Source organism: Microtus ochrogaster, chromosome 16 (assembly GCF_000317375.1).
Source record: "Microtus ochrogaster isolate Prairie Vole_2 chromosome 16, MicOch1.0, whole genome shotgun sequence".
Lineage (NCBI taxonomy): Eukaryota > Metazoa > Chordata > Mammalia > Rodentia > Cricetidae > Microtus > Microtus ochrogaster.
The window spans coordinates 12,202,195-12,228,249 of record NC_022018.1 but is presented as its reverse complement, the minus strand read 5'-3'; the positions used below and the strand labels follow the sequence as shown (position 1 = coordinate 12,228,249).

Below are 26,055 nucleotides of genomic sequence, written 5' to 3'. Positions count from 1 at the left end.
TAGAATGAGGAAACACTGCCTTACAGTTTTTCTCTTTCAACAGTTCAATCCATCTTCTGCTGGTTTCTTCTGAAGGAAGCTTAGCTCATTAATATTCTGTCTTTCTGTCCCTTCTAATGCTATAAAAATTTAAAGCTGAAAGCTGTGTATGAGTAGAAGCTTAACTACTTATATTCTATTTTCTTATATTACCCCAAATCATCTTATGATTGTAATTTCTTCTTTGTGTGATTTAAAGGAGTGCAAATATTTTGTGTTGATTTTCCATATGGGTGTATTGTGTTGAGGTAAAGGAATAGATTATCTTCTACTGTTTTCTAAGTGACTGAGCAATTGCATTCTTGCCAAGAAAGTTCTTTATTTTCACACTAATTTGCTCTGTGACTTAGTTCAGGGTCAATATCTTTTAGTATTGCTTATTGACTTGGTGGGTTTTCTGACTATTATGAATTCCCACCTAGTCAATGAAGGGTACTAATTTTTAGACTCCACAGTGTGTGTATGCATATGAGTGTCTGTCTTCCTACTGAATTAAGTTTTCTTATTATCTAAAGGAATTATCTAGCTAAAAGTTTTTAGTGTTTAATTAAATTCATCCTTTTGTCTTTACTTTACCCTCATATTTAAATGGTAATTTTCTAGTCACATAATTCTAAATTAACAATTGCTTTTCTCTAATAGTTTTGAAGATATTCTTACAAATTTTTCTAATTCTTTCCCTTTGAAGATATTTTGTCTTTTTCTCTCTTTTTGCTTTAATCTCTCTTATAGATCCATAGTTTTTATTCTCAGATATCTAGCAATGAAATTTGGTTTCTTTTTGTAGGATAGCTTGGGTTTTCTGAATCTGAGGATTTATAGCTTTCCACAAATTATGGAGTATTTCCTGGGTGCTATTTCAATGAAAATTGACTAGCCTGTATTTTCTGTTCATTTCTTTCTGGGATGCATATAAGATAAGGGGGAAAAATGACTATAAGAGCAAGGGTTGAGGGGAAGGGAGAGGAGAAGAGGGAGGGAGAGGAGAAGAGGTTGGCAGAGACTTTGCATTTACCCTCTGTTACCTGGCAGACCAGTTTGCCATCCATCCATATACAAATTCCTTGGTTACCAAATCTGGAAATCAAACTCATTCTCCCCTCCCTCTTCAGATTCTGATTTGAACTCAAACTTGCTTAGAATAACATCTGGGATTCAGTTTCTTACTTTGGGCTTTTGAGAATTTTTTGACACTTTTGTACAAGCACAGCCATACATGTTAAAGTGATATCTGTTATGATTTATTTAAGACTTCTGGAGAAAAATGAAAATTGTTCTTTTTAAAAACTGCTTTCAAGTGTAAAAGCACATAAAAATATGTTCAGAACTGAGAGTGTAAAATCCAGTGTGACCCTACATAGCTTCCATTCCAAATGACTATTCAACTATGTAGAAGTTCATTGAGATGTATAGACTTTGGGTCTGTTGTGTGAATTGCTTTTGTTTTGTTTTTCAAGTTTTTAATAATAAATTTTATAGACTTTTAAAAAATCTTAATTGTTTTAATAACCTTGAACAACCTAATACAGGTGTGGTCCTTGAAACTTTTAGAAAAGAAGCCTGTTACTAGAGCTACAGAAGTGGTAGGAAACAGGAGAATTGGTCTCTCCCATGGCTTCTCATCACGGAGCAGGAGCATGCAATAGCCAAGCTCAAACAACAGGAGAGAAAAGGCTTGCATGCCCACACTGCAGCTCAGAACATCTGAAACTCCAGACCGACTTTAAGCATGCAAGACAGCTTATGCTTGAAGCATTTCCTAAACCTTCCTTGCTTTGCTCTCCTGTCAGGCACCAGTGTTGTAAAAACCCATTCAGAGAGAGCTGTGATGTGCCAGGTCTAGGTGACAACTCGGAAAACAGTCTCTGCCCCTGTGGAACTCTCACGCCTCTCAAGGGGAAGAGACAATTGTGTGAACAGGCAGGCAAGAAAGAAAAATGTACAACATGCCAGAAGGATCATGAGGAAAATTTTAAGCAGGGAAGTGGGCCAGGGGGCATGTCAGGGGGGTTGTCATTTTACATAGAGAGTTTGGAAAAAACCCAGCTGAGAAGGTGAATTTTGAGAGAATGGAAGATGAGGGGCAAGTCAGGAGGCTGTCTGCGGGCATGATGGGAGGATGAACCTGAAAATGTTACTGAGCGCATGCATTGCAAACTCTTACTATTGATTAAGCTGTTTAGCAAACTTTGAAGCAAACAAGAGGTTAAAGGAGCTAGAGAACAGAGAGCTGGAAGCTTCTGTGAGGTTCGGAATGCCACTGTAAGCAGTTTGTATTTTCCCTGAGTCAGGAGAGGAGCAGGACCCTATGGGAGTTGTTTTGTCACAAGGGTGAGACAGACATTTCAAACAAAAGAGATGTCAGAAAACCAGAAGTGGCTGCAGCAAAGAGAGGATTTCATGAACAGGGAAAACAGTGACATACTTGTATATGGATGGTGAAATTCAGCAGAGGGGGGACATACAAGCACGAGATGTATGAAAGAGGCGGGGAGATTTGCTGGAGTGTTTTCCTGGAGGAGCGGGAAATGGTGGAGTATGGGTGGGAGGGACTCTTCTTGGGCACGATGCTGGACAGCTCACCCATGGTACCAGGAGGACTGGCAGCAGGTGCGCTCACTGCAGTGAACATGTGATTCCCCTTTCCCCTGATGAATGGGATGGAAGGTCAGCTCCGTATGTGTGGAGGAAAATGTGTAGAAGGGTCTCATGACTGACAGGCAGGCCTTGGCTCCAACCCTTGCTCATCTCTGCTATTCGGTGTTTCTTGAAACAGAACCTGCACGAGTGCTTTTCTGTGAGGAAGGGAACGATGGGAAACAATCTGAAGCCTTATTCTCGTGGCAGGCATCCCATGTGTGTTTGTGTTACCTGATGGAATTCATCAAGCACTCAATTGTTTATGATCCGGTGGATTATAATGCTTTATACCCACTCTCTTTTCAGGAGGTTTGTGCTCACCAAGCTTCGAGTCATCCCAAAAGGATCGTTTTCTGGATTTGAGGACCTAGAGAAAATGTAGGTATCTGATGTTGCTGTGTGAATGCCCCAGGTGAGCCATGGGTGGTGACCTTGTGCCATGTCTAACATGATGTTCTATACATGTGTCCGTCCTTTTCAATGACTCCTTATCTGTAGATTCAACAAAGCGTGGGTTGAACATATTTGGGAGAAAATATTCTGATGTGTGTATGTATGTGTATGATTCTTATTATTGTTATTCTATAACTGATACAGTAATAATACAACTACTTATGTAGGTTTGCATTGTATTCTGTATTTCAAGTAAGCTAAAATTGATTTATGTTGCAGTATGCATGACTATGTGGGAAGATTATGCATGTTATGTATAAGTCCTATAGTGCTGTATGTAAGTCCTGAGCACCTATAGATCTGGTGGTTAAGAACACATCCTAGAACCTCTATTCCTTGGGAAGAACTGCATTTAAAAGTCACTCGGTGTTCCAAAAATCTTTTGCATGCCTTCCCTTTTCCTTTCTTATCATGCTTCTTACCAATGGTGGTTAGAAACAATTGCTAATATTCCATCACTCGTGTGGTTTTGCAAAATGATTTACTTTCCAGGGCCCATAGATTAGATAACTCATAAAAGAAATTATTTCTTTTCTGTTTACAGCCTTTTTCTTTTAAAGACATCCTCCTACTAGCACTGGTTAGTTTTGAATCAACAGCAAGGGCTAACGTCTCTGTCCTTAGCATTTAGACTTCTGGTTTCTGAGTCATATGCACAATTAATAGTCACTGATTCGCAAACATGTGTAAGTATTGAGAACATTTGCAGGACTGCCCAAGAAGTCTCCTTTGCTGTAGCAACACTGACTTTTATTGATGTAGTTTAACATAGAGTAGACTCCAAATGGAATTTTCTCAAGGCGGGGTGCAAGAGTAAACCCAGAGTGAATCCTCTCACACGACAAGTAATATGCCCTTCCCTTGAAAGCCTTTTTGGCTTCCCTGGAGGGTTTTAAAAGGGAGACATGCTCTCTGCAATGACACAGCCAGGATTCAATACTTACATGTCAGTAGATACAGTTAGAGATGTACTGAGTTTTCAGAAAAGGAAATATTTTTATGGCAATAAGGTGAAAGCTACCCTCCAGCTCATGTGTTTCTCCTGGAAGCTGTAGGATTTTCCCACCTAGTTGGTCCCCCCACTTTAAGACAATTTCTTGCTGATGTCCAGGGGAGAGAGAACATAATCTATTCACAAATGGAACACAAAGTAGGGAGGAAAGCCCCATGCTTTCATAATTAAACCATCTGCTTGCAAGACAGTGGCCAGAGTCCTGGTTAATTGCTAGCTTCCGTAAAACTGACTATGTAATCTTGAGGTCGCCTTTAAGGCCTTTGCTTCCTCATTCTGTATTTGAGAAGGAGAACTTCATTGTCATATTAGTTGAGAGTTCAGTTTAAAATGTTCTGTCTTCCAATGTTCTCAGCTGGTAGAGATATTCAACACAAGGACGGGCACTCATCTTAACAGAGCTTACCACGAAAGTCATAGAGTTTGCGAGTTGTTCCTTGGTAGACTAGCCAATGCCTGGCCAATGATGTGACATATACTAGATGACTAGAAGCACTCCTGGATCCCCCAAACATCCTACCACTCGCGTAGATACAAAAATAATGACTATCAAAAATAACCCACCTCATAAAATTTTATCTGACAAATATGGCTGGCCCCTCACAGGAAACTCAGCATTAACGAGACCATTGTATGGTTAAAGAGCTGGCCAAAGCGAGCTGACATCACAATAATACAAGCAACGAGGCAGCTGGTTCAGTAACAGTGTCGCCACACAGCATCTGTTGCCTCTTGTCTTTATAAGTTAGCTGAGCCAATTGCAATGAGGTGTAAAGTGCAACTACACTTGGCGTTGAACTCTTTTCACCTTGAGCGTCACCCTCTATCCCGCAGGTCTCAGAAAGCCACCTGCTCCCGCAGTCCCCAGGATCACCATCCCCAGACTGTCTCACATCCTGTTTTGTCACGGCTAAGTTCTCATCTCCTTCCTACGACCATCCTTTTCACCTAAAGTAAAAGTCTTTATTTTTTAACCTACTTCCTACATTTAATAAATACTGGCTTCATCTCCAATATCTCCCTCTCCGTATATCTCTTCAATTCATTCTGCATATGACCATGTTTCTCTCCTATCCTTACTGAAAGGAGAAAAGGGAAACACTTTCTCCTAAATGTTCCCTTCCCGCCATGCATTTACCTCTCTTTTCACCATGAATACCACTGAAAGAATACCCTCTCCTGCCCTCCTTCCGCCCTCCCATTCAGTCACCTCTTCACCTGCGCTCACTTGTGACTTGGCTACAGATTCTTCAAAACTGTCTAATTATCAAAGGTCTCAAGCAACAACTAATATTGCCAGATCTAATGACTTTGGGAGAGGATGGGGCAAGTGATGATTGCAGCAGTCTTCATTTGGTACCTGCCACATGGTGAAGTCCTCAGCGAAAGTTAAGTACAATAAATACTGTGATGAGGATGCTAATCAGAAAATCCTACTATCCTTCAGCTCTCAGTTCTCCTCCAGAAGTCTTCCCCAAGCACACAGAGACACTACTCTTCTTCATGGCAGAACTAATTTTTTTTTTTTTTTGCAGACCTTGTTTACCCGCTTATCAGAGTTTCTACTATGTCACGCACCCCCGCAGCAGAGCGGATTGTTTTGTTTGTAGGTCTTTTCTCCCTCACACTAAGTACACGTGGTTGAAGGAGACATTTCCAGCTCTGGAGATGAGCTCATAACTTAGGTGGCAGGCAGTTTGAACACCACGTCTCTTAGCTTCAGTGACTGCTAGAGGAGTGCTTCTGTAATCTGGGCAAGTCATAAATCTTGAGGCTTTCATAGAATTGAGCAATGAAAAAGTCAGATCTTTTTTTAGGAATAGAATGCCACAAAGAAGTGAAGACAGACAATTGTCACCATCTATCCACTATGGGTGTTGATGAGGATAAAACTCACATAATAGAAAGAAAGACTCAGAGAGAGCCCAAGTCCTAAAGACACTAGAACCTGAATAAAGTTGTTTCTAAAGCTGTTCTTTCTCTCTGAACATAGAGTTTAATGAACCATTAAATTCCCTTCTTTTCCTTAAGCCTGTTGAGAGTTTATTTTCTTCTGCCTCTCAGAACAAAAAAGAGTCTAACAAATGTTCACAGCACAGGTTTTGCACATAACTTCTTATGTAGTTTTTATCTTGGACTGTATTTTAATTTTGACCATATAATTACCAGTATCTGCATAGACTCTCATGCTTATCTGCCTATAGATTCCTATTGTTGGGAGTTTGCTTGTTCACCCTAGCCATCCAGAACCAAAATAGCCACACAGATACTGTATTAATCAAATCACTGCTTGGCCCATTAGTTCTAGCTTCTTATTGGATATTCCAAAGTAGAATGTGCTTTGTGTTCATGCTAGATTACCCAGATTCTGAGATTGCACATCTTTATTTCCCTCACCCCCATGCTGTATGAGCATCCAACTATCAACCAGCTATATAAGTGTTAACGATACCTCTTCATTCATAATGTTGTCTAGCACCTTAACCTCCCATTCTGTATCCATAACACTGATGGACTTACATCTCTTCCTCCTTACAATAACAAAAGATTCATGCTTTTTCTATCAATAAAGAAAGGAGAGTTGAGTATACATCCTAACCCTCGCAGATGAGTCTTCCTGGTTCATTAACCCAGTTCTGTTTTTGTGAAAAGTTAGCAGGAGAGTCTTCTGGGTAAAACAGAAGCTTCCCCATTAACAATGACAGAGCCACTGTTCACGTTCTAGCCTTCATCAGCATCCTTATCTCAAGCCTCCCAACTCTTCGTTGCTTTGGGACTTGCTGGGAGTAAATGGAAATCATTAAACTCTCTGCAATGTGAAGTGGCTTTGCAAAGTGCACTGTAAACTGTTTACATTGTCTTTAATTACTTTGGAGCCATATGTCAGCTTGGTATAAAGTGTGAAGATTGTACTGAATAAAGTGGGGAGAGTAGGTGACAATGTGGTGATTTATGGTAACCAGAAAAATTATGTATGGAAATGAGTACAATTTAAAAACACATCTACGTGCTATTATAACACAGGAGGGAGGAAAGAAAAGCCAGTTTATAACAAAATATGTTTGAAAATAGGAGTATGATGAATATGTAAATGAGACCAATCAACATCACCTGAGATATGGTATATGCAGATGAGACGGCAGTGAGCCAAAAAGTAAAATAGCTCCCAAACCATAAATATGAACCATATAAAATTCATTTGAAATATTCATGATAACATAAGGACAAGAAATATAATCAAGTGATTTATTTGCATATAAAAACAAGCACACTGGCCTGACACTACAGCCTCCAGGGCCAGATTACAGAGGGAAAAGTTGGTTTAACAGAGGGAATCTAGAGTGAGCACAGGTGCCCAGACGCTAGACAAAGCCGAGGCTCCTCCTGATTCTCAGTCCTTGGGGCTCACTCTGGACAGATGAAAAGAAAGGAAACAAGTCAGGAAACTACAGCAGTGAGGACAACTGAGTTCTCTTGCTTTGCCCTCTTGACACTTCCTTACAAGGGTCCTTGAGACCCTTCGTAATCCAGCCCTTTACGCTTCTTACAATTAATGAAGAAAGGCCTTAGGTCCTATTTGCTGAAATTAGCAAGAAAGAGGCAATGTCAAATCCATAGGTGTCTGCGGAAAATGGGAGGCCAGGATGGACTTGGTAGATTCCAGATGGGGAAAGAAGTTCAGTGCCTCTAAGATACTGGTCGCATTTTACCACCACCATCCCACGGGCCTTTGGAAAACCACATATCTGAATATTTGGGAATGTTTTTAATTCCACTTTCTATGATAGATACAAACAGTAGCTCTTTTCATGCTTCCGTAATGATGTTAATGTACCTCTAGAATAGTTATAGCCATATAATAAATTCTAATTAATAATGAAAAAGAGATATATTGTATTGGCAAACACTATTGTATATATTTTACTACATTTGTCTAATCTATATGTGTATTCATGTAGGTGCACACAAGCCATGTACACATGTGTGTGGCCCAGTGTCTTGAACTCATGAGCTTGTCAGGATGAATGGCAAGTACCCTTTCTCAACCAACCACATCATAAGCACTGCAACTGTCATTTTACAGAATTACTCTATAAAGTTAGAGAACTCAGGGGAATCAAAGGCTATTGAAGCTTTATTTGGTGTCGTGTGAAACTTACTAGTGGAGAGGGCTTCTGTTCCTGAACATCTGCACCCTCAGAAACCGAGTCCCAAGTGGTTTTGTGCTGAATGAGCTTCAGAGCAAAGGAAGCCTCTCCTTGGAGTGCTCCTCTTTCCTCCTCTTTCCAGCTCTACTGCACCAACTCACTTCCACTAAGAGTTACGTAGCTCTGAGAATTCGTAGGCTGAGACTTGCGTAGTAAGTTGCCAATGAACATAATAAGAGTGGGATCCATTAAGTTGTCATTACTAAGTCAGGTCAAGAAGAGTTAGTGTGCAGAAAATGGGTCCTATGTCATTTCTGTTCTTTGTAAATGTTCTGAAAAGAAGTATCTTCTTTGTATTGATTGCTTCAAACGAGAATGCAGATGCTCTTTTCTTGCCACCTTTCCTGTTCTTGTGGTCTAGAATTTCCCATAAGTCTCCTTGCCTTCAGCTGTTTCTAAGAGGGTCCTTAAAATTGACCTCTATAATATCTAACAACTGCCAAGTTCAGGAAGGTAATAATTTATTAACTTTATATTCCTATCCAGGGGTTTTTGCTCATTTGCTCTGCTTTTATTTCTTTTCTATATTGGCAAAAGAACAGCCAAGTCTGAGAAGGAAAATGGGGTTCCTAATTTTGGAAGATCATCCCAATTACTGCATTACTACTCTCCACACCTCAGTCACTTATATTTCATCCAAGAAGCCCGAGTGGGAAGTCCTGGGATAGGAAGGATTTTAAGGGGGAAAGGTTGGGGAAGGGTAGGGGCAAAAGCTCCACAGTGGACTGTGAAGCTCTCGGTAGCCAAGGTGTGGGTTGTGCATCTCTCCCTTGGGAAAGCACTGCTTCCCTTAATCACATCTTCCACCTGAGATCTCCCATCTCCTTTGCCATGTCATTCTCCAACACATTCGTGATTCACTCTGGTTCCTTCTTGGCATCTCACATTCAGCAGCCAAGTGGAGAGACTTGACAGATACTACTCAAGGCGGTTTTAGCTTGCCAGAAAGCACAGTTATCTTCCATTTTGTAATCAACAGCTGAGACATCTCTAGCTTTTAAGATTTCTGCATCAGCACACTTTGCCCTTCTGACCTTTCTTGGTAAAGGTGGGCTGTGCGAGAGGCCTCAAAACAGCTCTCACAGATATACAAGATAAACTGTCCTCCTTTTCTGCCCTGTCAGTAACTCGATGTTTGTATCTACCCAGAGAAAATACAGTTAAGGCAGCATGATACTCAAGTTACTAATATCCTCATGACTCTGCTCTGGAGACTCTTGCTAGTTATTTTTTAATAGGATAGTATTAAAAGAAAGAGAAGATGTGATCTAAAGGCAAGCTAAATCAATGCACAAACTATTTATTTTTATTTCCTCATTTGGCCCATGCCCATCCCAACTGCATCCACCTGGGACATTTATATGACTTAATAAGATGCTCTAGACAGCCAAAGACTCACATGGACTCTGGGCCTACTCACCTGTCCCCTCTTCAGCAAACAAACTGACTGAGTCTAACACTTCATAATCTCCCTTGCAGGACTCAGATTCACCCTGGGCAGCCCACACAGACACCAAATGACCAGGGATGTGTTTTTACAGCTCAGTCCACTTCAGAATTTAAATAGCCATGGAAAGAAATGCACAAGGATGAGAGATAAATGCCAGAGGAGAGCGTATGTGAATGCAGTGGAAGTCAGCCATCCCAGGGGCTCCGAAGCTCTAAAGAGTCTGTGCATAGCAACGTTCGAGGTCAAATGCTTTGCAAACATGTAATTTGTACATGAACATGAGGGTTCTTTGCTAAATTAAAAGTGCAGCAAATGCAAGGTAAGAGGAATGATATCACATATGCTCCATTGTCTTAGTGGTGTCTCATTCCAATCATGCGTGCTTCTATGTTTTGCTCTCCCCAAATTTCTCCAAAGAAGCTATTATGGGGCTGGGCTCAATGGAAATAGAATAACAGGCAGTTTGGCAATTTGTCGTCTTTAACATCTCGGTTCCTTTTTCAACCTTACAGAGCTATATGCACACAGACACACACACACAAACATGTACACATTTTAGTTTGGTTTGGTTATAAGAAGAAAACCACTTTAGAGCTTGCAATTCTTATCCCCAAAATTTCTCTAGCTATACTAAAATATGATCAATATATTTAAAATGTACATATATGAAGTGATACTACATTATATAATTTAAAACTAATATTAGATACACTTTGAATAATTATCACAATCAAACTCATTGCATAAGTCAGATTCTCCATTGTTTTTCTTCTTAATTTTTCTCTCTTGGCGAAGAAAACAATCTAAAGAACTTAATGACCTTGAAATCCTAAGAGGCTCCTCGCAAATTCCTCTAAGATAATTGGCCTTTAGAATAAGAATAAAAAGAAAAAAGGGGAAGAACATAGCAACTCGGAAGGACTAAATTACTAGTTGCAGTATCTTCATCCGTGTGATACAACATTTCTAGATGGACCATCCACCCATACAAAAACTTACATATGGGGAAAGGGTGCTTTTCCCATGATCATGATGTAGTGCTTTCATGACTCACTCCATCAAGAAGGGACAGAGGGGACATCCAGTTGCCTGTTGTCAGTCTTCACATGGTTGTTTTAAAATGTAGTCTCATCCCTTTCCTTAAATCTCCTTCCTTCTTGTCTTTATTTAACATATAAAACTCAGTGAAATCAAGTGCAATGTAACTTTTTAATTTGGTAAAACAAGCATTTGGTTTAGGAGGGTAAGGTAGTGTACTGAATGCAGTCCCAAGCCCTATAACAAATGCATGCCCAGCACAGAGAGTAAGCCTCACACTGACTCCATGGAAGGAAGGTCAATTCAGAGATCACTGGTTGAGACTCTCTGAAGGAAGGAGATTTATAGACTCCAGTCAAATGCCCAAGACAAGTACAGAAAGATGGACGACACCAGTTAATCCATCAAGTGATTCATCAGGGTTCACGGAGTGAATGATTGCAACTTCCGTCACTCCCTATTTGTCTGTGAGGATGAGGCTTATAAGGAGCATCTTCAAGCTGCAGGCACCTGCCTCTGATTAATGTATCTACTGTGTGTTTGCTCTGTTCTACTTGTGAGCAATTCTAGGAGAAGCCATGCATACCAAGAGAAGAATAATCCATCCATAAAGCAATAATTCAATAAAATCCTCCTGGACCCCAAAATGAAGTCAGTACATTAGAGAGTTATTAGACAAGGCTGATGTGCCGACCACTGCTGCCTCCTATGGGCAATGTGTAGTCTCTGATATCCAGGAGTCACCCCACAGCTGAACAACAATGACAAAAAAACAATTTGTTGGCTCGTGTTTTTAGAAGACTACAGGAATCACTTTGCATACATTATCTTATTTAGCTATAGAAACCCTACTATCACCCCAATTCACTTTTGTAGAGAGAAGGTTGAACTTGAAGAGATTATATGCCTTTCCCAGCATCGTGTGTTTGATAAATGGTGAGGCCAAGATTAGGGCCTGGGTGTTCTTATTACAAAGTTCATGCAGTGGAGGTAGCATGAACCAAGTACACTCGGTGGTACACATTACCAAGTGTAGAGCAGGCAACCCCTGGTATAGAAGGATATTAACTATGTTCTGTAATGGAGAGAAGTCGGATGTATATAAATACAAACTTATACAGTTTTCCATTTGATTTGTAGTGACAGCTGCGACGCTGCTGGGTTGTCAACCTGCTTCACTTACTCCTCTTGCTCTTGTCAATGCCTTAGCTTCCCACACCAACACATTAACAGAGGCTGAGATAAGTGATTGCGTGGTTTGCTCAGCATTGAGCATGCTCTTGGAAAAGATGGTTGTATGATCCAAACCATGACTAATCCAATGCTTTGGTAAATACATCCATTATTAAAAATTGGCCCAACTTGACAGGATCAGGGAGGACTTGGAGGCAGGCAGAACCCCAGAGCTCACTGATCAATTATTCTAGTCAGTCAGTGAGCACCAGGTTTAGTGAGGGCCCCTGTATTAGAAATAGGGTAGAGAGCAACACTGACCTCTGACCTTCACACATACACACAGGTGAACACATATGCACACACACAAACACCACACACACACACACACACACACACACACACACACACCAATTTGAGCTGTCAATGTGTTTTAAAAGAAAATTTCTTAAGCCAACAAAATTTATTGAGTTTGTCATTTCTTTCCTCTACTTCTCTCAACCTCTTGACCTTCTCTTAAAATTAACATTCTACTGTTATGTAGGCTCAATCAAAACATTTTGATCAAGACATAATACTTCATCTTGAAAAAAACAGTCAGTTAGTGTTAGAGTCAGGATCTTATGTAACCCAATCTAGCCTCAGAGTTGCTATGCAGACAAGATTGGCCTTGATGCATGGATCCTCCTATCTTTGTTTTCCAAGTACTGAATTCTAGGTATGTGCTACCATGTCCAGGAAAGAATTCATCTAGTTAACCTCAGTGAGTACTTCATGAGCTCCTGCTTAGTGGCTCCTACCATGAGACACATCAAATGTTAATGAGCATTCCAACTACTGGGCTCCAAGTACTATAAAAAAAAAAAGCTGGTTAAAGAGGCCTGGATGGAAAGTAAGAGTCAATAGAAACCAGCAGAACCCAATGCTTCTGGTCCGGGAGTAGTAAACAACAGTGAATAACAAGGCACACCAAATACTAGTCCCATGCTAAAAAAAAAAGTGTGGTGTGCCATGAAAGGAACAGAGCACTCCATTCCAGGGTAGTTGATAAAACATACACAAAATAGTAAGAAACCAAGCACCAAATGTATGTAAAAATATGCACCTCTTGTTATCAGTTCAATGATACATTATGGGGGAAAAGTATGAATATTATTTTTTCCAATGTCAGAGAATATTTAATAGTTGAAGCAGTCCTGAGTGTCTAGTCTTACTATCACTTATAAAAGTGCCTTGCTATTTTTAAAAGGCACTCTATTGGTGCTCCAGGAATAGCTGTGCACCAAAAACTTTGATGTCCATTCAGCTCTTTCCAGAGCCTGCCACTGTATGAACATCTGAGCACACTGACCAAAGCACTCCTTGTTGCTGGGTATCTATAGCTTAGGCAAGAATGGAGACTGAATACATCACTTGTGTCCTTGAAGTCTGTGGTGGGCAGAAGTCAGAGGGAAAGTGCACGTTGGGGTAGCACCATAAGGTTTCTTCAGGGAAATGCGGCTAGAATTGTGAGTGAACTTAGTTTGGAAGGGGCACAGCATGGGAAAGCATTCAGGTTGCTGGAAAGAAACAAAGAGACCTTATTCATTCCTCCCTGCGAAGCCAAGGCCCAGTGACACTCCTGCAACAAAGCCCCAAGGGAACCCAGAGCGGAGTGAACATTGCTGGTCCATGGGCATTCTTAAGGAGTAATGTGCAGAGCTAATCACTGGCCTGAGATTCCATTTCATGCCCTTCCTCCACAAGCCATTCATCACGTTTATAGCAGCAACAGTTCATTACCATGTTCCTGTTTTGCACATTCTTGAACAAGGTTATGGCTCCAATTTTAAGTGTGGTATATAAAATGAATGAAGGGAGGTGGGAGGGTGAGAGGGTTCCTGGAGGGAACAGTAATAAACAGAATAGGTGTTCCTTGCCAATTGGAAATGTGAGTTTCCCCCGCCTATTTACGACTTTATATAATCAGAAAGAACAGCACATCACTTATATTCTCAGATCCATTCCTATTAGTGGCTCCTAAGCTGTTTTTATGAATCTACCTACCTACTCATTTCTCAACCACTCTTCCATACTAAGAGCTAAAAGAAAAGGTAGGATTTGCTTCTAAGGAAGTTTATAACATACTTGCAGAAATTAGAACTTGGGTAAAACAACACCCTGGACTCTGAAAGTTGCTGTCCAGATACCAGGTGCTGAATCACTTGAGTTAGAGACATAAGAGGACCTCTGCGGCAAACATAGGATTTCTATAACCAAAGAGGAGTGGGGAACCTATTCTTTGCAGCAGATACTGATGAAACAGATTCGAAGTTATAATAGGCGTTTGGGGTCTTCCTCAACACAAGCAATGTTTGATCACGTTACACACAATGAACTCCCACTGAGCTCTGAAAGTTCAAAGAGAAACTGAAACAAAAAGTTCCGCACACTGGGACCATGGCATCAGAAGTCACAGTTCCTGAGATTTTGTGCTCCTGGATGCTGTGGACAAGAGACAGGAATATTGTCAATCAATGTCCAGATCGTGTAGGGACTTGTGTCGAATAGACAGACTTAAATTACATCTAAAAGCACGTAGTGTCACTGATATCGAGAAGACAGTGTTTAAAAGTTGAATGCTCTCATAGAATAGATATCCTTCACATAGGACTTACAGGAACCAAAGGAAACGTGAGTCTACATGTACCCATTTATCTCTTATTAAACCCATATTATCTCAGTGTAAATTGCATAGCAAAATCAAGACAAGTAAAAAGGTGACTTTAATTTTCTTCTACCTCTGGCTCTGTAGACAATTTACTGTGTATGTGATGAATTCTCACACTGTTTCTCATTATTGAAAGAGTAAATCATGTCTGGTGGGGCTTAGCACAGTCACTCTTGATTCTAAGAAGTAGTTCTTTCTAGCAAGAGTGAGTTTCTTCAATGCCCCTTTACTAGGATAGGAATGAAGTCAGAAGTGCAAAATTGTACTCCAGCCCAGAAAACAATGACAGCAATTTTTCCACTTTCCACTAGAGACAGCTAAATGAATGCCCACTGTTCTCGTCTGCTTTCCTGAGATAGAACGATCTGGTTTCCTAAGTTTTCTGAGATCTACCATCTTCCTTCCTTTTTCATAAGTTGCTGTCAGTGTCAGACATGGGAAATAAGTAGTCTGGTCAGTGACTTCATGGCTGCTGTAACACCATGGCTGGCCTCTGCCTCTTGGCAGTCCTCTACTTAAACAATACACAAGGCAGGTTTTGAGTGAATTGAATATGCCACAACCAGCGGCCTTCCTCATTAACTCTGTCTCCCTGGTTCTAACCTTATCCAGCCCCTGGAGCGTAGAAATGACCAGCTTTACAGACACATTCGGCCCTTTCAAGCTTTATATGTCACACTGAAAGCCGTGGAAAAAGGAAATCTCTGCAACTCTGTTCACTAATATGTGCTTAAAAGCAGAACTGGATCCTTTGAATGACTTCAAAGATGCAGCAATGCAAACATGTTGAGGTTTCATGGTGATCAGGCAGGGGAAAGACTGTAAATGCAGTCAAGTTTTTAGCTTATTATCAAAGACATTGGTAGATTTTCAAATTCCTCTCCTCTAACCTGAGACTTATTACACGGTCCAGATGAACCAGTTATGAGGTCATTATAGTTCTTTGTTCTTGTTTTATCTTGTCTATTCAACCCCCCCCCCCAGATGTCCCCAGGCCCCCTTGACATCTAGTCTGGCTTTATTCTTGTTCCTAAGAAGGTTAGGGGCAAGGATAACTGACCACCTTTGAGCCCTGGTTCAAAATTCCAGAGCCAGTTCACTGAGCCAAAAACTGGACAGATAGTATTTCAAAAGCACCAACTGTGAACTGCACTAGCAGCTGTGATAGGAAGGAATGCACATTTGCCTATCTATGTCCCTTAAAATATCCCCAAAGTAAATGACTATGTGCTCCGTAGTCAGGGAAGCACTTTGGGCTGCCCTCATTGCCTTCTTCTTGTGATTTTCCTTTGGTCCCAGGCTGAGATGGAAAGTTCCTTCTAGGATGGAAGGAATTGGCCTTTGGTTCTCAGACAAGGGAATGAGTTCAAAGAAACAATGCATCACTTAGTCTAATCCTTCTCAGACTGCATTCCCATTCTTTGTTTTAAGGTTTCTAGGTCATTCCATTGTGAAGTCTGCCTATGACACTTCTCTTGTGCTTCCTTGGAATAATTTAGAAATATTAAAATAAAATACCCCGGGGCCATCAATCAAACAACACTATCTGAAAGGAATAGAGGAGCTCAGTTCTGCCTTACCTAATTATAATTTCAATTTTCTAGTATAATTCATGGTTTCCGCCTGGCAGGAGGAGCTCCTGACATGTCACCCTCAGAAGCTGGACGAAGCAAAAAATGTCGTCTCTCTTCAGACACAGCAAAGGCGTGCTCACTGTAGTGTGTAAACATTTTATACTAAGTGAATTTCATTCATATCCATCCTTGTCACAAATGAGAACCAACAAAACACTCAAATACATATTCACAGTGTGCTTCCCAAATGCACTGTAGGAGAAAAAAAAAACAGTTAAAGCACAGGAAACAGATTCATTTCATTTAATTAGAGCTTCAGAGAAGCCCAAAGAAAAAGATCGGTGTCTCCTTAAGTGTTCTATTTCTGCTCGAGTGTATTTGTCCGATATCATCAGGTGGTTTGAAATGAAGTGATGCCAAGGGCAAAGACTAAAACCCACTGATTGGCTACGGTACTGCCACTGCAGACAGAGGAAAACACTGATTGGCTGAGGTACTGCCATCACAGAGAGAGGGAAACGCTGACTGACTGAGGTACTGCCATCACAGACAGAGGAAAACACTGATTGGTTGAGATACTGCCTTCATAGACAGAGGAAAACACTGATTGGATGCATCACTGTCCTCCACAGACAGAGGAAAACACTGATTGGCTGAAGTACTGCCCTCATGGACAGAGGGACAGGAACCGGGTTTTGCTGTTATGAATTTTGGACAGACATGCACATTCCCTTTACTGTATCATAGGGTGAGATTCACTGCCCTGCCTTCATCAGTGCTGGAGCCTGGTTTAGTGGCCTCTAAGGAAGGCCCGATGGCTCTCAGCTCAGGGTGCTCACCTTTTATTTTGATTCTCCTATCTTATTTCAAGCCTTGGCTACCATTTCTTCTCAATCCAACCATCCAACTGCTTACTGGAACTCTTCTGGATATTCTGCCTGTTGCTCATGAGAGTCCTCAAAGCCCCCCATACAATGCCATTCCCTTTGTCAGCTCCTTTCTGCTCCTATGCCCTCTGCACTGCAGTGTACCTCAACTCATAAAAACATAGCTATTTGTATGCATTTCTGCCTCCCACATGCATCTTTTGCTATAGAGATACTACTGACCAAAATAGATGCAGAGCCTCGCCCTAGTGGGGTCAAGGCAGTGGGAAAAAGAAACAAATGATAAGGCTTTGTTTAAAAAATATTCAAGGACCTCCAAGGTAGCAGGCCTGAGCCAGTAACCTCCAAGGAAGGAGGCATGAGGCAGCAACCTTCACAGAAGCAGGTACAAGGGAGCAACAGCTGAGGGAGCAGGCCTGAGCCAGAGACATCTTTGAGACTGGACACAACTCTGAGAGAGCATGTCCAAGGCAGGGACATCTGTGGGAACAGACTTGAGCCAGTGACCTTCAACCAACCTCAACCTGAGCAGGTTCAAGCCAGGGACCTCCACAAGAACAGACTTGGGCCAGTAACCTCTGCCAGAAGAGGCCTGAGGCAATGACCTCCACAGGAGCAGGACTGAGCCAGCTACCTCTACCAGAAGACGCCTGACCCAGTAACTTCCACCAGAGCAGGCCTAAACCAGTGACCTCTGCCAGAGCAGGCCTAAGGCAGCAACCTCAGAAGTAGCAACCCCAAACAAGCAACCTCCATAGAAACAGGCCCCTATGACACCCGGTATTGCAGAGCGACACCAGGGGGTGCTGAACGACCTCCAGGAACACCAGTGAAGTTTGGGGACACTGGTGACCTCCAGGGTTACTAGAACCATGGCCATAACCATACCACGAAGAGCAACGATCTGAGCCTTGGAAGATTGATCACCAGAGACATAGCCCCAACAACACAAATCAGAGGAAAAGATAGGTAGACAAGGTAAGAGCACACTCGACACCACAAAGAGCAAATCGACATCAACAAAAACTAGTGGGCCTACAACAGCAAGACTTGAACCAAATATAGATGAAACAGAAGAAAATGACCTAAAAAATAACTTTACAAGAATGTCTGAGACCCTTAAACAGGAACTGAAAATGATCACTCAAAGAAATGGAGGGAAAAACAAACAAAATTGGAAGAAATCAACTTATCCCTTAAAGAAAACCAAGAAAAAGCAATCAAACAGATGAAATGAAAATCAAAATAGAGACAATAAAGAAAACATAAACTGAGGGAATTATAGAAACAGGAATTATAAGAAATTGATCAGGAACCACATGCTAAGCATAAACATCAGAATACAAGAGATGGAAAAGAGAATCTCAAGCACTGAAGATAAAATAGAGGAAATAGAATTATTTGTCAAAAAACCCATTAAATCTAACAAAAGCTTAACACAAAATATCCAGGAAATATGGAACACCATGAAAAGACCAAACCAAAGAATAATGGGAATAAAAGAAGGAGAAAAAGTTCAACTCAAAAGCTCAGAAAATATATTCAAAATATATATAAAATCATAGAAGACAACTTTTTCAACCTAAAGAAAGATATGCATATAAAGATACAAGAAGCTTACAGAATACCAAACAAACTAGATCAAAAAAGTTCCCTCACCGCATAATAATCAAAACACTAAACATAAAGAATAAAGAAAGAATATTAAGAGCTGCAAACGAAAAAGGCCAAGTAACATATAAAGGCAAACCTATCAGAATTAGACTGAATTCTCAATGGAGACAATGAAAGCCAGAAGGTCCTGATCAAGCATTATACAGACATTAAGAGACCACAGATGCCAGCCCAGACTACTAAACCCAGCAAAACTTTCAATCACAATAGATGGACAAAACAAGATATTCCATGACAGAACTAGATTTAACCAATACCTAGTCCCAAACTGGGCCCTACACAAATTGCTAGAAGGAAAACTCCAACATTTTGTGGCTACATCCACAAAAACACAGATAATAGATGATCTTATAGCAGCAAATCCCAAAGAAGGGGAAAACACATGCAATAACATAACCAACAATGAAAACTAAAAGAACAGGAGGTAGCAATCACTTGTCATTAATATTCCTTAAAGTAAATGGACTCAACTCACCTATAGAAAAATACAGGGTAGCAGATTAGATATAAAACCAGAATTAATTCTTTACAGACCTCGAAAGAACAATACTCAACTTCATATGGAAAAGCAATATAAAAATAAAAACCCAGGATAGCCAAAACAATCATATAGAAAAAAGGAACTTCTGGAAGCATCACAATCCCTCACTTCAAACTCAACTACAGAGCTACAGTACTGAAAACAGCCTGGTATTGGCATAAAAACAGACAGGAAGACCAATGGAACCAAGCTGAAGACCCAGATATCAACTCAAACACATACAAACAGATGATTTTCAACAAAAAGCAAAAAAATATAAAATAGAAAAAGTCTGATAACAAGAACGAGAAGACCCTGGACCTTTTCAAACACTGACGAGAACACAGGAATGAGAAAGACCCTTTAAAGCCCCTACAATGATGAAAATTACTGACAATAGATTTTTATGCAATGCTACTTGCAACAAAATAGCCTGAAAATAGTGTGAGATTAATCAGAATACATTATATACTTCTATTAAATTGTTAAATGACCAAAAGAATCAATAAAAATAGGTAAGGATCCTCTTGTTGTCTTGTTTCTCTACGATTGTGATTTGTAGCCTGAATGTGTAAAAGAAACATAAATTTGTAAGCAATGAAAAGCATCTATCATCCAGCACTTGTACTTTGACACACATACATTGCATACATACATGCATTTACACAATACAGACATGTATAACATACACACACACACATATCTATATACAGTAAAGCTTCTCTTTGCAATGCTTTAAATGGCATTAGAAAGCCTCTAGTTCTCGAAATGGCTTAGAAAGCCATCTATATAGTTCTTAGATCTCACTGTGCACCATTTCAATGGAACCCCAAATTAACCATTAGGGTCATTAATTCTTACTAAAGCAGTAAGACACTTTATAATGTGTCAGCTCTGATCTTCATTTGCAATTCTCCACGTTTCTTTTGTTTAGGACTTCAACTCTATCTTGTTCTTAAGTTCCTGCGAATTGTTATTAGACCTGTGCTTGAACATCTTATTAATTAAATCAGGATTCAATTCAGTTAACTTTAGGTCAATTCAATTCAGATCACCTCAGTTTGGATTACTGCTATTTACCAAAGATTTTGATTCTTAAATTCAACTTTTCCTTCTGAGTTCAATTTCTTCATGCTAAACAGATATCCTTTAGCTATGATTTCAGATAAGGTCTTGATGTAGACAAAACAAGATAGAATTTAGCTGGAAACTCCATTTTTGAGCTCACTTTCATAGTTCCAGAAAACACTATGGTGGCTGTTGGAGGAGTAAAGGCGTCAGTGGTCTTGCCCAGCTGTCAATCCTACAATCTGTCTTTAAGAGGTGGCTAACCTGCCAAGTAAGATGAGCCTACTTGTACCACTACTCTCTGGTTAAATGTGAGATCTATTTCACAAGGGAGAATACATGCCTGCCATAGCAGAGCAGATCACAACCTGAGGAGAAAACCAAATAGCAGTGTTTAGATAAATTTATGTAGCATTGATCTGTCTTCTTAATATGTATATTTCTATCCATAGATAAACACTCCTCTGTCTTTATCAGAGAAGTTTCTTTCCAGTGGTCAGGGGTAAGAAAACACAGTGAGTTTTGACTATACAAGGTGCTGAGACTATGTGATGAATGAGTACTTAGCCCTAAACAACCCATTTATACCATACTTTTCTAAGACTCAGAAAACATAGTGGAAGAAGGAGTGGAAGAATATAAGAGCTAGAAATAAGGAGAAGGGTTGTGAAATAACATCTTCTGGGCAAGACATGGCCACTGCAATCACAAAGTCACACAAGCTTCAGGTGCTTAAAATGAGCCTGAATGAGCCCATAGTGGCAGTCAGACATGGAGGAAGGATTCAGAGGCTGGCTGGACTTCATTGCATAACTATTTGCCATCAGTAGATACAGAAAGACAGGAAAGAACTAAGGGCCTTCAGTTGTGTACCAACTGATGACTCCCATCATGCTCCAATAGATAGTCTTAGTACAATTGTCACAGAAATTGCCCTGATTAAACTAAATGAGTCACAAAACAAAACCTGAAGTCAAGAATTTGGGGAAAAAAACTGGCAGGAATGGTTGTGAGGTGGGAGAGTTGGACATGGATGGGAGGTGGCAGGGATGGTGGTGAGGGAAGAGAGTTGACAGGGATGGGAGGTGACAAAGATGGTGGTGAAGGGGGGAATGGACAGGGATGGGAGGAAGATAAGAGGGAGTAGTGTGAGATTAATCAGAATACATTATATACTTCTATTAAATTGTTAAATGACCAAAAGAATCAATAAAAATAGGTAAGGATCCTCTTGTTGTCTTGGTTCTCTGCGATTGTGATTTGTAGGCTGGCTTTCTTTGCTTTATGTTTAAAAACCACTTATGAGTGACTACATAAGATAATTGTCCTTCTGGGTCTGGGTTACTCACTCAATATGTTTTCTAGCTCCATCCATTTGCCTGCAAATTTCAAGATGCCATTATTGTTTTCTGCTGTGTAGTACTCCATTGTGTAAATGTGCCATATTTTCCCTAAGAGAGACTTACATGGATTTAATCTACATGGGAAGTAGAAAAACTCAAGATCTTCTGAGTAAATTGGGAGCATGGAAACCATGGGAGAGGGTAGAAGGGGAGGGGAGAGGAAGTGAGGGTAACAGAGAAAAATGTGTAGCTCAATAAAATCACAAATTAAAAAAACAAAAAATGGGTAAGGATAAGCACTTTTCAGTCTTCATGTGTCTGATAATGTCATCTTTGCCCGTGCCAATATAGTAATAATATACTAGGTAAGCTGTAAATATTATTTGACCATAATTTCCATTCAGCAAATAGAACTATTGTTTTTTTGGTATTTATTTCTACTTGTCTAAATTATTCAGCAGAAATCTAATGTTTGGCCCTCTATTCTTCCTATATGATAGGTTTTTTTATTGTTTTTCTTGTCTTTGAGAATGGTTTTGTTTTTTAATTTTCATTCTTGTGGTTTAGTGGCTTCCTTATACACAAACAGATTTTTCTTGATTATGAAAGGGATTTTTGTTGCTGCTGCTGCTGTCGTTTTTATATATACTCAATTCATTATTCTTGTCTGTCCTCCTGGATCTCCTATTGAGCCTTTACTAGAATTTCCTATAATAATCTCTGTCTTTCAGTTCTAATCACTGTGACAGAAACTACTTGAGAGACAAAGGATTTAGATTGGTTCACACTCTGGGGCTGTGACAGGAAGGCATGGTGACAGACTTGGTTCCCAGGAACCTGGAGGCAGGAGCTGGTGCCTAAATCTAACCATGCATTTTTAAATGTGTTCTAAATATCTGACATGTTTTACCATTGATCCATGCCTAGAGAGGTAGACAAGCCCTCATCTAAGACTTCAGCATCACTATGACATCCCAGCAATGCTGTTTCATTCTTTGGGATGCTACACCATCCTGTTCTGCTTCTCCTATGAAGGCAGAAAGTTTCGCAAAGGACCTGTGATTTAGACTACTTTCTGTGTTGCAGCTTGGCTTGCCTAATGGAACTAAGCATCTAGACAATCGGGGAACAATGGAAGTTGGAGTAAGCTGTGGAAAGAAGATGCTTAGGACACTAGAGCCAAATTTCCAAATAAAAAACATAAAGAAACATGTATAATATACAGATACAACATATCTAGACAAAACATAGATGTTGATGTTATATAAAATATGTGAATTGAAAGCTTCTAGATAAGCAATATCTACATATAAAGTAGTAGCCAACAACCAAAACTAAAGCTAAATTTGGTCATCTGTCTGACTATAGTGTAGAATATCTTTAAGTTATAGAATGAAAGGGAGCTGTAGAAAACCAATGTCTTTAAGAACAAGAACTGAGTGAGTCTGACAAGACAATTCCTACCACCACATCAACTCCACAACCTGGTAATGCATTATAGCCCAATTATTCACACATAGATTATCACCTAGATTCACACACATTACCTATGTAAGATGTGTAGCTACCTTTTCAAAGCTTTCTTCCACCTTCTCTTCACTCATCTTCCTGGCTCATGTTGCTAAGTTGGCTTTCTCATTATCCTAGAGAGGTAATGAAATAGGTATTATCTTCATATGAACCAAGAGCCGCTTATAATCCATCTAATTCGGTATCCCATGAGCCAAAATCTAGTGTATGGGAAAGACAGGGCTAAAAATGCCATATCCTGGCTGCATCTGTATAGAGTCTCCTATTCCGCTACCTTCACCAGTTTACACATCAGCAGCACTCAAGTAAAGTTGATTTAGACATTGGGCAGCGGAGTTTCTGGTCCCTATTCTTCTAAACTTGATCTTTAGGCCAGTGTTCTCAGAATCAAGCTCGTTCTAGTGCTCCCCTCCCATGAGCACCTGATTTGTGTGTGTACGAGGACTTTTTATTTGAAGAAGTTCAGAATCAGGATTCAGTATGCAGCTCATTACCCCATCATTTTCTAATAAGATGAAGTTTCAAAACAAGACCACTCTGAATTGATGGCCATCTAAAAGAACCCTGAGTAAGAAACATACTTTATCCAATATGAGGAAAGTGTGGGGATGGTCAAGGCTAGGATTATGATGTTAAGTACAAAGTTGACTGTAAACAAACAAAAACTAAACACAAAGGATAGCTGGAGATGATGACAAAGAGTTTAATCCTTTCTTGACAACGGAAAAAAGGAGGAAACTGATTTCCTTGACTAAAGTGGTGTCAGCCACTGTTTCTTCCATCAAAATGTTTAACATGGCTCCCATGGGAAATAAGGAAATGCTTGAATGTCAAGTAGTATAAATAACTGTGGTGAAAGGTGTTGGTTACATGTTCATAGCAAATAATCCAAATACACATACATAAATATATAGATAGGTACAGATACAGATATAGATATGTGTGTGCCCAGGATAGATATCTATCTTTTTCTTAGTTAGAATCTATCATATGCAGTATCTATATTTCCTTATCCATGTTATGGTCAGAGACATGCAGAGAGAAAGAGAGGGAGGGTAAGACAAGTTCCCTTTCTAAATAACATCTATATGATGGGACTTGCAAGTGATATAAAATACTGGAAATGGGTTAATAATAGATGTAAGAACTAGCTAGCAATACACTAAGTAATTGGAAAAGCAGTTATTTAAATAATATAGTTTCTGTGTGATTATTTCAGGAGTCTGGGTGGCTGGGAAAACAAGCAAGTGGCTCCTTACAACACATAACATGTCAAGAAATAACAATATCCTCAAGGAAAAATAATGATATAGCTGCACCTACCGTGTGCAGCTCTACTTTCTCTTGTTCCAGGTACCCATAGTCAAAGCAGCTTGAAATTATAAGCTGGAAAATACAGACATAAATGGTTAATAAATTTTAAATTTTACATTACTCAAATAATGTGATTGAATCTCATGCCTTCCCATTAAGTCTTTTCCAGGATCTGAATCCCCCTGTCCAGTGTTTCTATGCTACATATATTGCCCACCCATTAGTCACTAGTAGACTCTTGCTAGAACAGCAACTGCTATGGTTTTGTGCGTGCGTGCGTGTGTGTGTGTGTGTGTGTGTGTGTGTGTGTGTGTGTGTGTGTATGCATGAGTAAGGGACAGAAAGAGACAGATAGATGAACGTCATACAACTTTTTTGATTAACTCATGAGTTATACTTCATCATAAATTGTAGACAGAGGCTACTTGTTCATTTCCGGCCACTCAGACCTGAATAATCACACAAAACTATATTAATTATAACACTGTTTAGCCAATAACTTAGGCATATTCTGAACTGGCCTTTACATCTTGATTTCACCCATTTCTATTATTCAGTATATCAACACAAGGCTGCGGCTTACCAGGTAAAGTTCTGGTGTCTGTCTCCTTCCTCAGCTACATGGCAGCTCTTTGACTCTGCCTAATCTCGGTCTATATCTCTTACACCCTTACTATATTCTTCCCTCCTATAAACCAAAGCATATTCTTCATTAACCAATGGCAATAAAACATATTTATAACATACAGAAGGGAATCCCACATCAATAAATATGTGTAGAAAATTAAAGTATATATAGGATCAGTACTATCTACAGCTCCAGACATCCTTTTAAGAGTCTAGAGGCATACACATCACTGATAAGGGGAGGACATTGTAGTAACAGGACTCTTATAATAATCATTTTAGCCACTCTAAATTGTATGTTCAATGCTTTGGAGCTCACTGGATGCTTTCATAGATGTCATTTTTACCATGAGGACATAAGTGAGATTTTTTTAAAATTTGTATTGCACATGACATTTGTAAATGTCTACAAGATGTAAAAAAAAGTATAAAACTAGATGTCAGCTCTTGACTGCCTCATACCTTGCTTTGATTGTGATTATGTGGCATGTACTGCATACAAAGCTTCCTGGATAGGTACAGACACTATGTAATAGGGGAAAGAGATTTGGGAAATTCAGCCACAGGCTTCACATGCCAAACTTTGTTTAAGGATTTTGTTGGGGTGAGGCAGAGAATGCTCTGATATTCCAAGGCCTTCCTCATATGGTGCCCACTGACATATGATGCACCAGATGAAGTGATCACTTATATTGTTCTGTTATTAAATAAAACTCAGAAGTCAGATAGTGAGGTAAAATCCTGGTAGATCCATGAGTGAGAGTGGAACAATCAGCTTACCCTGACTCTTGACAT

At 39.9% G+C, this 26,055-nt stretch overlaps 1 protein-coding gene across 2 annotated transcripts in view; it reads left to right on the top strand.

Annotated features, from left to right (window-relative positions):
- Fshr (follicle stimulating hormone receptor) overlaps positions 1 to 26,055 on the top strand; it is a 172,019-nt gene that overhangs the window by 75,323 nt on the left and 70,641 nt on the right. For both annotated transcript variants that reach the window (XM_005354731.2, XM_005354730.2), the window contains exon 2: positions 2,986 to 3,057. In XM_005354731.2, coding sequence (XP_005354788.1) covers positions 2,986 to 3,057 — 72 coding nt within the window. The remainder of the gene's footprint in view (positions 1 to 2,985; positions 3,058 to 26,055) is intronic.